The sequence below is a fragment of the Theobroma cacao genome, chromosome 8 (assembly GCF_000208745.1).
Source record: "Theobroma cacao cultivar B97-61/B2 chromosome 8, Criollo_cocoa_genome_V2, whole genome shotgun sequence".
NCBI classification, from domain to species: Eukaryota; Viridiplantae; Streptophyta; class Magnoliopsida; order Malvales; family Malvaceae; genus Theobroma; species Theobroma cacao.
The window spans coordinates 10,769,313-10,783,565 of NC_030857.1; the positions used below are offsets into that span (position 1 = coordinate 10,769,313).

The following is a 14,253-nucleotide window of genomic DNA, read 5'->3' on the forward strand; positions in this document are numbered from 1 at the left end:
TGTAGTCACACTTGATGAAATTTGTGGCTCACTTTTCACACATGAACTTGAAATGAAGGAATAAGAGGAGGAAGAAAAGAAAGAAGCCAAATTGAAAAGAAGAAAAATATTGCACTCAAGATTAGTACACTTGAGGAAGAACTTGAAGAATTGTCAAGTGATGATGATGAAGAATTAGCAATGATGGCTAGAAAGTTCTGAAAGCTGATGGGCCATAAGGGTAGAAGATTTAGAAGAAAAAATTACAAGAGGGACCGAAGTTCCTCTTGAAAAAATAAGCACAAGGGTGATCTTAAGAAAAAAGATGAGATGATTTGCTTTGAATGTAAGAAACCAGGACATTTCAAATCAGATTGTCCAATGCTGAGAAAAAGGATCTTCAAAAAGGATCAAGAAACCAAAGAAAGCAATGGTGGCAGCAACATGGTCCGATAGTGACTCCTCAAGCTCGAAAGAAGAAAAAAAAAATTGAAAGAAAGAGCAAATTTCTGCTCGATGACAAGAGAATAAGAAATTGAGGTAACATCTAATTCATGTGATATTTCCTATAATGATCTGCAAGTTGAATATGATTTCCTATATGCAAAATTTGAAAAACTTGCTTTGAAAAATAAAACTATGAGAAAAAAAAGCCATAGCATTAAATGAAGAATTTATAAAAATTAAGCATGAGTATGGGCTCTGTTTTGGATCAAAAGAATATGCTTCAAATTGAACTTGAACAGTCCAAAACTGATTTTGAATTCTTGAAGCTTGAATTGGAAAGCAAAAGTTTAGTACTGTAAAGAGTTGGTGATGAAAATGTTTCACTTAAAGTTGATAGAGAAAAAAGATCAAAACTGAAATCAAAAGATGAAGAAGAGCTTAAAAGAAAAACAAGCCTTAAAAGAAAAATTAATGCAGTCTCATGTCATTGTTATGTGTGTGGTAAAAAAGGTCATATGTCTTATGAATGTTATCATTTTAATCAAAACTTTCCTAAAACCAAATTGGTTTGGGTTCTTAAAGGATCCCATGTGATTGCTAACCTTTAAGGACCCATTATAGTATGGGTACCTTTAAAGAAAAATTGAAAATCTAATTTATAGGTTAAGCAAAGACAAAAGGATCAATGTTTTGAAGCTCAATCAAAGGAAATGCAGCCTTGGTACTTTGACAGTGGCTGCTTAAGACACATGATCGGTAATGAAAACTTATTTGTCAAGCTTGATAGAAAGAAAGTGATAGTGTTTCCTTCGGTGATGACTCTAAGGGTATTATCCAAGGAATTGGAACCATTGGTAACACTTATCAAACTCAAACCAAGCATATTTTATTTGTTAAAGGTCTAAAACATAATCTGCTAAGCATTAGTCAACTTTGTGATAGAGGCTTTAGAGTATGCTTTGATTCTCATGGATGTTAAGTGATTGATGTTAACACTAACAAAGTAGCATTCATTGGTAAAAGCATCAAGAATATGTATGTTATCTTCCTTGATGAAATTAAGTCTAGTGAATCTTGCTTCATTACCAATGATGTATGTGATAGTTGGTTGTGGCATAGAAGACTAGGACCTGCTAGTATGCACACTATTTCAAAGCTTTTGAGCAAAGACTTAGTCATTAGACTTCCAAAGATATCATTTGAAAATGACAATTGGTGATGCATGTCAATTTGGAAAACAAGTTAGAAATTCATTTAAACCTAAAAAAGTCACATCAACTTTTAGGCCACTTGAATTATTACATGCTGACTTGTTTGGACCAATCATTGTTGCTAGTCTAGAAGGTAAGTCATCTGGCTTTGTTATTGTAGATGATTATGCTAGATATACATGGGTATATTTTCTTTCTCATAAAGATGATACATTGCCAATTTTTGTTAAGCATTGTAAAAGAGTTCAAAATGAAAAAGGCCTCACCATTGTTAGTTTTTAAGAGTGATCATGGTGGTGAATTTGAAAGTGACAATATTGAATTTTTTTTAATAAAAATGGTTTTGATTACAATTTTGTTGCTCCTAGAACTCCACAACAAAACAGAGTTGTTGAAAGAAAGAATAGAACTTTAAAAGAAATGGCAAGAACAATGTTTTGTGAAAAAAACTTGCCAAAGTATTTTTGGGCTGAAGCTGTTAATACAATAGCTTACGTTTTGAACATAGTTTCCATTAGAGCCATGATTTCTAAAGCCCCTTATGAGCTTTACAAAGGAAGAAAATCAAATATTTCTCACCTAAGGAGTTTTTGATGCAAATGCTTTGTTTTATATAATGGAAAACACACATTGGGAAAGTTTGATGCTAGGAGTGATGAGGCAATCTTTTTAGGTTATGCATTGAACTCTAAAACATATAGTGTTTAACAAAAGAACTCTAGTTATAGAAGATTCTATTCATATTGTTTTTGATGAGACTAATGCTGCACAAAGAAAGGTAGTGCTTGATGATGATGATCCAGATGACATTGCGAAGAAAATGGAGATGACGAGTTGGATAGCAAAGAGAATGATGGAGAAAGCTCGAAGGAGAAAGATGATGATGAACCACCATTAGAAGACTTGCAAAGAGCTGAAGAATAGCACAATGATCTTCCTAGAAGCTGGAGGTTTATAAGGAATCATCCTCAAAAACTAATCATTAGTGATCCCTTGGAAGGTGTCAAAACTTGAAGGGGATTAAGAGAAGCTTGTGAGTATCTTGCATTCATATCACAAGTGAAATGTAAGAACTTTGAGAAAGCTAAAAAGGAAGAAAGTTGGATAATAGCTATGCAATAAGAGTTGGGCCAATTTGAGAGAAACAAGGTTTAAACCTTAGTTCCAAGGCCAACCAACCATCCAATTGTTGGTACAAAATAGGTATTTAAGAATAAGATGGATGAGTTAGGAAATGTGGTAAGAAATAAGGCAAAGTTAGTTGCTCAAGGCTACAATCAAGAAAAAGGTATTGATTATGATGAAACCTTTCCCCTAGTAGCTAGATTAGAAGCCATTAGACTTTTACTTGCCTATGCGTGCTTTATGAACTTTAAATTGTTTCAAATGGATGTTAAAAGTGTATTTCTTAATGATTTTATACAAGAAGAGGTATATGTTGAATAGCCCCCTAGTTTTGAAGTGTATGATAAAATTGATCATGTATATAAATTGCATAAAGCTCTATATGGATTAAAACAAGCTCTTAGAGCTTGGTATGAAAGACTTTCTAAGTTTTTAATCAAAAAGGCATATTCTAAGGGAGTTTGAATAATACTTTGTTTAATAAAAAAAATGAAACTGATTTGATTGTAGTTCAAATTTATGTTGATGATATAGTACTTGGTGTTACTAATGAAAGGTTGTGTGAGATTTTTGCTAAGGAAATGTAGGGAGAATTTGAAATGAGAATGATAAGAGAGCTAAAGTTCTTCCTTAGTCTACAAATCCAGCAATGTGAGGACAGAATATTCCTCAACCAAGAAAAGTATACCAAAGAAATGTTGAAAAGATTTGGTATGATGAATATGAAATCAATTGAAACTCCTATGAGCCCCTCCACAAAGCTTGACAAAGATGATAAAGCAAAAAGAATGGATCAAAAGCTCTATAGAGGTATGATTGGTTCACTCCTTTATCTAACTACAAGTAGACTTGATATCTTATTTAATGTATGCCTATGTGCAAGATTCCAATCACGTCCCAAGGAATCACATTTGACTGCAGTGAAAAGAATTTTTAGATATCTCTTGGATACTCAAAGTTTAGGCCTATGGTATCCAAAACGGTCATCTTTGAATCTTTTTGGCTATTTTGTTGCTGATTTTGCTAGTAGCAAAACTGATCAAAAAAGCACTAGTGGTACTTCTCAATTCCTTGAAAACATGCTTGTGCTTTAGTCTTACAAAAAACAAAATTCTATTGCTTTATCAATTGCTGAAGCTGAGTATATATCACTAATTAGTTGTTGTGCACAAATACTATGGATTAGGCAACAACTAAATGATTTTGGAATGACCATGCACAAAGTTCCTATTTATTATGATGATATAAGTACCATAAATATCTCCGAAAATCCTGGTCAACACTCTAGAACAAAGCACATAGAAATAAGACATCATTTCATTAGAGATCATGTGTTTAAGGGAGATATTGAAATAGATTTTGTAGACACCTTGCATGAATTGGTTGATATTTTCACAAAACCGTTGAAGGAAAAACAATTTTGTAGAATTAAGAGAGATTTAGGAATGATTAATGTTGATGAAGTCTGAATTATACTAAATTAATCATATTTTTGATGATATATTGCCAGATGAGTGTGTTCTTTCCTTGTTGTAATTGATTAGAATGCGCTATGATTAGTTAAAGAAATGTTAGATAGGAAATAAGATTCATATTAATTAGTTAGGACCCCTCTAATCAATTAAAACTTCCCTCTTATAAGATAGTTAAGTTAAGTCAATAAGTTCATAATCAATTAAGACATCCCTTTAATTGATTAAAGCAAGCATAGTGCTACAAACAAAGATACTCTAATAAGTTAAAGCTCACTCTAACTGATTAGAGCCCTTTAGTCAATGGGAGAATTGTCGCACGAGATTTTTGAATAAAAAAAATGCTGGGCTGGTGGTACGAGAAAACACCCACTTCAAAACTTGGGATAACCGGTTATTAACTCCTCTTAAAAGACTCTTCACCTACTTAAAGGATTGTTTCTTAGAAAATCAATACCTAAGAATCTTTAGATTTTCTTTTCCCTTTGTTCTTTTGAAACCCGACAAACCCTAATTGAAGAAATCTAATGGCAAAAACATCTCTCACTCATAAGGTTGTTGAGAAAGGGGAAATAAAGAGAGAAAGTGATGATCCTTCATCTCTTCCCCTGAAGAAGAAAGGAAAAACCAAAGAATCCTCAGTCGATAAGAAGGAAAGTGAAACGAAGATGTGAGAGAAAGGGAAAGGAATAGCTGATGCAAGAATCCTCACAAGAAAATGTACTAGTTCCACCTTTCGATATTGAAATCAATTGCATGTTGATAGGTTTAATAAAATTGAGAATGCTACAATTTCTTGTGGGAAGTTCTTTGATTGGCCTAGTTTTGATGAAGTACCGACAGTAAAAGAGGATTTAGAAGGATTCTTTGAAACCCTAAAACTAAGGAGTTTAAGTATCCTAGGGGATAGGATGTTTAGCCCCACATTGGTAAAAGAATTTTATTCCAGCATTGTTATGGACAAAACTGAACTAGTGAATCAAGAAGAATTTACAAAAGATAGTTTGAATGTCTTCCTAAGTGGCAGAGAATTTCATATAAGTGCTCAAGACTTAAGAAAGTTTCTAAAAAGAGAGTTTGAAGTGGGGGAATTCAAAATGCCTAAAAAAATATGATCCTAGTCATGTTTGGGAGATTGTAATTGGAGGAAAAGAAAAGTTTCCCTTTAGAAGCTATGCCAACGTGATTAAAAATGCTTAACTCAAGATCCCACATTATTTTGTTCCAACTACAATTCATGGTAGGAGTAGCAACTCTAGCTATGTTAGTGCCCAGGACTTATGGTTGATGGAAGCTATGTTTAATGACATTTCGTTGAATGTTGGACGGTACGTGGTTGGGAGAATTAGGGCAACTCTACTAGGAGATAAGGCCAACTTGCCATATGGCAACATCATTTCAACTCTGGTGAAAAAGAAGGGGATATGGAGTATAAGATTCCAAGTGGACTTGACCAAAAATAAAGATCAAGGAATTTTCTTAGGAAATGTGCTAAAAATGGGTTACAAGTTAGAGAGGAATGAATGCATCAAAACCATAAAACGTACACCACTGCCTCTTACTAGAAGTCCTTCCACACCCTTCACCAGGGTTAGCCAACCTCCTCCTCAAGATGAAATGATGTTTAATCTCCTTATGAGTATTGATGGAAAGTTAATTGAACAGGTTGTGAAGATAACAAAGATTAAAGAGAAAATTCAACAGCTTGATGACCTTTTACATCAAGCCAAGAAAGCCAAATCCCCTACCCCTAAAGCTTCAGCCATTGTTGCAAGCAGGTCTAGTGAAAAAACTGCTATGGAGTAGTTTGATCCACACATATTTGAACATGAAGAATAAATTAGAAAAGAGCAAACAAATAATGAAAAAGAACAGGCTGCTACAATACCCCTTGAAACAGAACAAGGCCAAGAAATTGGAAAAGAAAAGGAAGATGGAGAAAGTGAAAAGGAACTTGAACAAGAAAAAGAAGTGGAGAAGGAACCTCAAGGTGAAAAAGAACATTCAGCCACTGAAAAAATGGTGCAAGTTCCCCTGGAGAATCTGAAGGGATCCTACTTTCTGATTTTATCAAAGACATTCTCAAGGAAGCTGACTAGGCAAAACAATAAACAGAGATGGAACAAGAAGTTCAATTAGCTCAACCAGGAATAGAACAAGCTGCAGGAGAAGCATATCAGGGCAACGGTAAAACAGTTGATACTACTCCCATTGAAAAGAAAACTGTAAGAAAGGGGAGAAAAAGAATGGCCACTAAAACCAAGGTTTTTAGAAGAAGAAAATCTACTAGAATAGCTAAGTCCACTACCAAACTAGTTCCCAAATCTGGATCACCTCAAGTTATCTCCTTTAAACCATCCTCACCTTTTGAACTTGAACTTAAACCCCTTCATGTCCACCTAGGGACTGATAAATCCTCCTCGAATGAGTCCTCTTTTGACTCTGATTAGATGACTTTCAACTTTAGCCCCCTTTTTTGCATGATGACAAAAAAATGGAGAAAAGTAAAAAAGTAGGAAAAATAGAAGTAGGGAGTAAGTTGGTAAGAAAGACAAACTTAGTCTTTAATTGCCTTTATTTTGGTGTGATTTATGAAATTATGTTTTTTGTTGTGCTGTGGACAATGGTTGAATGTTTTCTTTATGATGGAATTGTGTTTATGCTTATGTGGTTTATGTTTTCATGGTTGAATGCTGTTATGCTTTTATTTTCCATACTTGCATATTGGATAATTTTATTGGAGCACATATTTTGGGCAAGCAATCCCCAAATCTGCACATAAATTCTTTGTTATAGACATCACACTCTTAATCTAGGAGTGTTTTTTTGTCATCATCAAAAAAGAGGAAGAATGTTCACTCCATATGTTTTTGATGATAACAAAACATTCCTCATTCTTTAATGTCTAACCTCATTAATTAAATGTGCAGGATAAAGTAAATTCCCTTAATGAAATGAATGATTAAAAGCAAGATCATATAATAGATATGGTAATCAGTTAAAGTGAGAAAAATGGAAAGAGCTTGTGAAGACAAGGCTTTTGTAACTGATTATCAAAAAGTCTTAATTAGTTAAGGAATTGCTGGGCTATGAGTTAAAGCAAAACAAAGAAAATATTAATTGGTTAGCACTAGGCTTAATTGATTAAGAAGGTGTTAGACAGAGCAAAATAGAGGTCCACTAATTAGCTAAAGCATGGTATTAATCAATTAGAGCACAAGACTTGAAGAATCTCTAAAGTGCCAACATTTAAATTTAAAGTAAAGATGACCATTGAATGGAGCCAAAATGAAGAAGTGCAAATTTGAAAATTTTTTTAATTGATTAGAGCTTGTGTTAATCGGTAAGGCTAAAGGAAGTGAAGTTCCAATTAGTTGAGAGGAGAGTTAACCAATTAGATGAAATTTGCTGAAGTAGAGAAAGTTGAAGACAAAGATCTCTTAATTGGTTATAGCCTCCTATAATTAGTAAACACTAAATACATAGCAGCAAGATAGTACAAGGCAGGGAAGCTGTAATTCGTAAGAGTTACCTATAACCAATTAGCCAAACTTTGTCTGCCTTTTGGAATTTAAGCACTAAAGGACAAAATAACAGCTAGAATGTCATCATAGTTGTCTTCAACAGATAGAAACTATCTTTAATAGAAACATCTGACTCCCCAAGTATAAGTTATTGCTTCAACGCTCAAAGAAATGAGATTGAAGGAGAAAAGAGCCATTTTGAGCAAAAGGCCAAATATTCTTCACCAAAAATACTTGTCCTTCATTCCAATTTAAAAAAAAAATGTTTGAGCTTGCTTGTAATCCTTCATGATTTGCAAAGTGTCATAGTTGTACTTCCTTTTCTTCTCTTTCTTGGTAAATTAGAGTGTGGAAAGCACTCTAAAACTTACTGTAAAGGATTAAAGCTTGGATTAAAAACCCACTTTGTAAAACCTTGGTGGAAGTTGTTAATTCCACTGATATAGTGAGTTGGGTTAAAAATCCTTAATTGGGAGATCAAGGTAGTGGATGTAGTTCAAGGGGATCGAACCACTATAGAGACTCTTGCATTGTCCACTTCTTTTTACCCTTCATTACTTGGTGTCTTGTAATTCATACAAGTTCTAGTCCTTCCTTTCATTTAGTAGATTAAGAGCTTTACAAGCTTTAAAGGGTTGAACAGAAAATTTTTTAGTGCTATTCACCCCCCTTTAGCACTCTAACGAGACCAACATTCCTCAGTGATGTATCAATACATTAGGCAATGTATCGATACATCGGCCCTAATTTCGAGTAAATGTATCAATATTTTCAAGCAATGTATGGATATATTAAGGCAATATATCAATACATTTCAGGCAGCATGCTCACTGCCTAACCATGTATCGATACATGAGGGAAATGTATTGATACTTTTTTCTCTAGGTACATCTTACTTTTAATGTATCAATACATTGAGGCAATGTATCGATACATGTTCATTAATTTCCAAATTTATCGATACATTCTTAAATGTATCGATACAATTCCTCCAAAACACTTCATATTGTTCTTCCTGCTAAGAATATATCATTACATGAGGGGATGTATCAATACATATTCTCCTGTAGACAGTTTTAAGCATCGAAAAATCCAAGTTTAACACCTTAAAATCATTCGCTATTAATATCACATCTCAAATCATTCATTTAACTTAATCCCATACACATAAATTCACAAACATAACATTAAACCTAGATTAAAACCTCAAACTATGGGATTTATCACATATTTCTTCAAAATTTTGCCTAAGTGTCAATATATGCACTCTCAAACACTTGGCATACATAGCATATCATCAAAGTCCTCAAAACTTGACATATTTCATAAATCATCTTCAGTTTCCTTAATTTACATTGAAAATTGGGGATGTTACATTCTCCCTTCCTTATAAAAAATTCATCTCGAAATTTTAAATCATACACCACATTCAAAACACATATATCAAACCTCAAAAAGATGGGGTTATTTCACTCGCATTTCCTGTTCAAGTTCCCATGCGGCTTCCTTAACTGCATGGCTTTGCCACAATACTTTCACCATAGAAATATTCTTGGAGCGAAGTCGTTTCACTTGTCGATCCAGAATAGCTATGGGCTGCTCTTCATAACTAAGTCCATCTTGTAGCTGGACTTCATCATATCTTATCACATGTGAAGGATCCGAAACATACTTCCTAAGCATGGACACATGAAAGATAGGATGAATGTTGGATAAATTAAGCGGTAACGCCAAGTGATAAGCAACTGCGCCCATACACCTTAGTACTTCAAAGGGTCCGATGTACCTAGGGCTCAATTTCACTTTCTTCCTAAATCTCTTAACTCCTTTGGTTGGCGAGATTTTTAGAAACACTTAGTCACCAACTCCAAACTCTAAAGGCTTTCACCTATTATCGGCATAATATTTCTAGCAACTTGGAGCAGTCAACATCCTTTCTTGTATCACATGGATGCCTTGCTCTACTTCTTCGACCATTTTCGACCCTAAGAGCGTTTGCTCTACACCTTCAAACTAACCAATAGGCGATCTACATCTTTGCCTATACAAAGCCTCATGAGGAGCCATACCGATTGTGGCTTGTTAACTATTGTTGTAAGCAAATTTGGCTAAAGGCAAATAATGATTCTGTGAGACCCTAAAGCCAAGCACAATCACTCTCAACATATCCTCAAGTGTCTAAATAGTGCACTCAGATTGGCCATCCATCTATGGGTGAAAGGCCATATTAAAATCCAACCTTGTGCCCAAGACCTTTTGCAATTTCCTCCAAAATTGGCTTGTGAACTGCGGTATTCTATCAGACATGATCGTTACCGAAATCCCATGTAGCCTTATAATCTCATTAACATAGATTTGGGCATATTAAGCTGCTTCATACTTAGTCTTGACCGACAAAAAGTGAGTTGACTTAGTTAGCCAATCAATTATCACCCAAATGGCATCATAGTCACCTCTAACTCGTGGTAAACTTGTTATAAAGTCCATTGTTACATGTTTCTATTTTCACTCAAGTATCAATAAAGGTTGCAGCAGTCCTGATGGTCTTTGATGCTCAGTTTGCACTTGCTGGCAAGTTAAACACTTAGAGACATACTTGGCCACATATCTCTTTAATCCTAACGACCAATACACAGCCTTCAAATCATGATACATCTTGGTGGCTCCAAGGTGTATCGCATAGGCTACCACATGCGCCTCTTCCAAAATCTCATTTCTCAAATTGCCCATATTTGGCACGTAAACTTATAATTGATATCTCATTAAGCCATCTATGCTGTATACAAAGTCTCAAGCTTTATCTTCACTCATATCTCCAAATATCTTTATCATATATTCATCCTGATCCTGGGCATTCTTAATCTGATCTAATATCATTGGTCAAACTCTAAAATGCCCCAACAAGGTGTTCAATCTCTAAGTGAACTCCCATATTGCCCAGATCATACAAACTTTGTACTAAAGATCATTGGTCCACATTTACATGTGCCAAACTCCCCATCAACTTTCGGCTTAGAGAATCGACTACCATATTCACTTTGCTAGGATGGTAAAGCATGGTGCAGTAATAATCTTTCAATAGCTCTAACCACTTATGCTACCTTAAATTCAAATCCCTCTGTTGAAATATATACTTGAATCTCTTGTGGTATATATATATTTTGCAAGTCTCTCTATAGAAATAATGTCTCCAAATTTTTAAGGAAAAAACAATTGTTTCCATCTCTAGATCATGCGTAGGTTAATTCTGCTCATGCTTCTTTAATTGTCATGAGGCATATGCTATGATCTTCCCGTGTTGCATCAACACGCAACCTAATCCAACTCGTGATGCATCGCAATACATGGTGTAGCCTCCAGATCCACACGGTAGGCTTAGCACAGGTGCAGAAGTGAGACAAACTTTAAGCCTATAAAATCTGGCCTCACATACATTAAACCAATCAAACTTAACTCCTTTTTGAGTCAGTTTTGTCAAAAGGAATGCGATCTTAGAAAAATCTTGCACAAACTGTCTGTAATATCCAGCTAAGCTAAAAAAACTTCTTACTTTCATTACAGACGTTGGCCTCGGCCAATTCTCTATAGTTACCTTGTTGGGATCCACTTGCACCCATTGTTTAGACACCACGTGTTCGAAGAAATTGACTTTATTTAACCAAAACTCACATTTTGAAAATTTAGCATACAATTGATGCTCTCTCAAGGTCTATAGCACAATTCTTAAATGTTGTGCATGTTCCTCCAAGCTCTTAGAATACACCAATGTGTCATCTATGAACATGACCACAAATTTATCCAAACACGTCGAAAAGACCCTATTCATCAAATCCATAAATATTGCAGGTGCATTGGTGAGTCCAAACGACATTACTAAAAATTAATAATGTCCCTAATGTGTGTGAAACGTTGTCTTGGGTACATCACTTTCTCTTATTCTCAATTGCTGATACCCCAAGCATAACATGACACCCTATAACTGATCAAACAAGTCATCGATTCTAGAAAGTAGACATTTATTCTTTACTAGCACTTTATTCAATTATTGGTAGTCGATATATAACCGTAGGCTACCATCATTCTTCTTCACGAATAGCACGAGAGCTCCTTAAGGTGAAAGACTGGGATGAATAAAACTTTTATTCAATAAGTCCTCTAGTTGCCCTTTAAGCTCTCTTAATTCAGCTAGTGTCGATAAGGAAGTATCAAAATTGGCTGTGTACTTGGAATCAAGTCAATACAAAATTCTATTTCCCTATCGGGAGGTAAACCAGGCAATCCTTTTAGAAATACATTTGGATACTCACCTACTACTGATATGAAATCGACACTCCCTTCTTCCATCAAAACATCTCTTGCCATTGCTAGGTACCCTTGGCCTTCCTGTCTTAGCATTGGTCTGGCAACTACATTAGACAACTCCCATAGTCACTGAGCTACCATGCCTGTATATCACATATGAGGTTTCCCCTGAAAACTTATACTTCACCAATTTGTGGTAGCAGTCTACCTTGGCAAAATAGGACATTAACCAGTCTATGCCCAAAAACACATCAAAATCCAAAGTTGGCAACAATACCAAATCTGCTAACATGTCTTTGTCCCTTATGTAGACCACATAAGATTTATATACATACTCTACCACAAATATCTCCTCAAAAGGAGTAGTCACAATCAAAGGTTCCTTTATGTTACTACAATATCGATCTAATTTCAACATAAAGTGTGAGCACACAAAGGAACGAGTCGATCCAGGATCAAACAAAACTAATGCTTCGGTACCACATATAGGAAGTGTGCTTGTGACCACTACATTGAAAGTTTGAGCATTTTGCGATGTCAAAGCAAGTACACTTGCTTGACCTTCACTTTCATTACCAAGTTGTGTCGATTTACCATGAGATGATGAGGCTATTCCCTTACCTTTGTCACCTTTAACATTAATCCTAGTCTGTGCCATTCTAGGAAGGGTAGTTGCCACATGTCTCGCATAACCGTGGTCACCCTCAACTGTTTGCCTCTGCATCGAGCAATCTCTCATCAAATGCTCAGACTGACCATATCCAAAACACAATCTTGCTGCCTTGTGGCATGGTCCACCATTTGCCTTACCACAATAATTACATAAAACACCCTCTATTTGGGGCCCAAATTAGATGCTCCGCTAGACTGTTCTCATCTAGATGGTGGGCTAAACGAATCACCATTTCTTGGTGGCTTGTGCATAAGAGTAGTTCCCTCATGACTCTAATGACGTATAAATGTGGGACTCCTAGTCATGCTAGAATCTCTTCGACCCTAATGGCTTTGTGTCTGAGCTTTGCAACCCCTACCTCCTTCCATTCTAGATTCCAATCTCTTGGTTTCAATCATTCTAGTCGCATCCACCATTGCCACATATGATGTAAACCTCTGTGTGGCCAAAACTCTAAAAAGTTGTTTAATTTGTCCTCGAATAAATCTTTTGATCCTCTTCTGTTTAGTTAGGACCAAATCAAAAACATATCTTGAAAGTTAGGTGAAGTGGATATCATACTCTATCATCGTCATATCTGGGGTCAATCTAAGAGTCTCGAACTCTTTTACCTTTGCGTCTCTCACCCTCTCAAGTAAGAAATGATCTAGAAAAGCTTGGACAAATTTCTCCCATGTTATTGGAGATGACCCTGATGGTGAAATACCCCATACTTTGATATGGTGATAAATAAAGTTGATCGAATGCAAATTGAGGTCAATTAAAATGTTTAAAAGTGATAAAAGACTAAAGGAGTAGTTTAGGATAAAATATTCCGAAAGTGAGACATAATAAGGTATTTCGGGTACCAAGGAGACAAGATAAAATTTTTAGAATAAAATAATATTTTATTAATAAAATAATATTAAAATATTAATATTTAGCCGGATATTGAAATCAGTCAAGAAGAAGGATCATATGGTTGATCCGAGTGGGGGAGAAGATGATAAGCCCGACTCTATAAAAATATTTGTCATGACATACATGTGATGGAAAGCATGTTTGCATGCTAAGAGAGTCCCGAAAAATTTACAAAAGTCAGTATTGTACCTAAACGTACAACAAAGTTGATTTAAGCCTCGAACTAGATCAAATAGAGAATTTACAATGAAATTAAGAATTTTAAAGTCCCAGAATGGTTTAATATGGTGATTTAGAGTTCGAGGATCAATTTGGAGTCAAATCGAAATTTTCGCTATCTAGGGACAAAATGGTCATTTGCCACCTAGGGACAAAATGGGGATTTTAGAAAAGATTTTTTTTGGCCCCATTTGACTTATTGGAGTATAATTTGACTTATTGGAGTAAGATTTGAGGTTTAGAAGTGAAAAATTTTAATTTCGGTATAATTTGGAGTAAAAGGGTAAAATGGTAATTTTGCCACCCCAAGGGCAAAATTGTAATTTTCCACCACCAGGACATTTTTCCAGCACATGGTCTTCCTTTATCCTCATTTTGACCATTGACTAATTGTGTGGTGG

General features: G+C 35.1%; 1 protein-coding gene across 1 annotated transcript; it reads right to left on the reverse strand.

Moving 5' to 3' along the window:
* Positions 9,223 to 10,488, reverse strand: LOC108663026. Its single transcript, XM_018125511.1, has 2 exons — positions 10,355 to 10,488; positions 9,223 to 9,433 (listed from the first exon to the last, which is right to left on the reverse strand). Exons 1-2 carry the CDS (start codon positions 10,486 to 10,488, stop codon positions 9,223 to 9,225), a joined length of 345 nt encoding a protein of 114 aa, XP_017981000.1.

Bases quoted from the DNA above. Each gene is read 5' to 3' on its own strand.
- LOC108663026 (XM_018125511.1), bottom strand. From the start codon at position 10,488: ATGGGCAATTTGAGAAATGAGATTTTGGAAGAGGCGCATGTGGTAGCC. The intron at 9,434-10,354 runs GTATGTCTCTAA...GTCCATGCTTAG, and splicing joins TTAAAGAGATATGTGGCCAA to GAAGTATGTTTCGGATCCTT.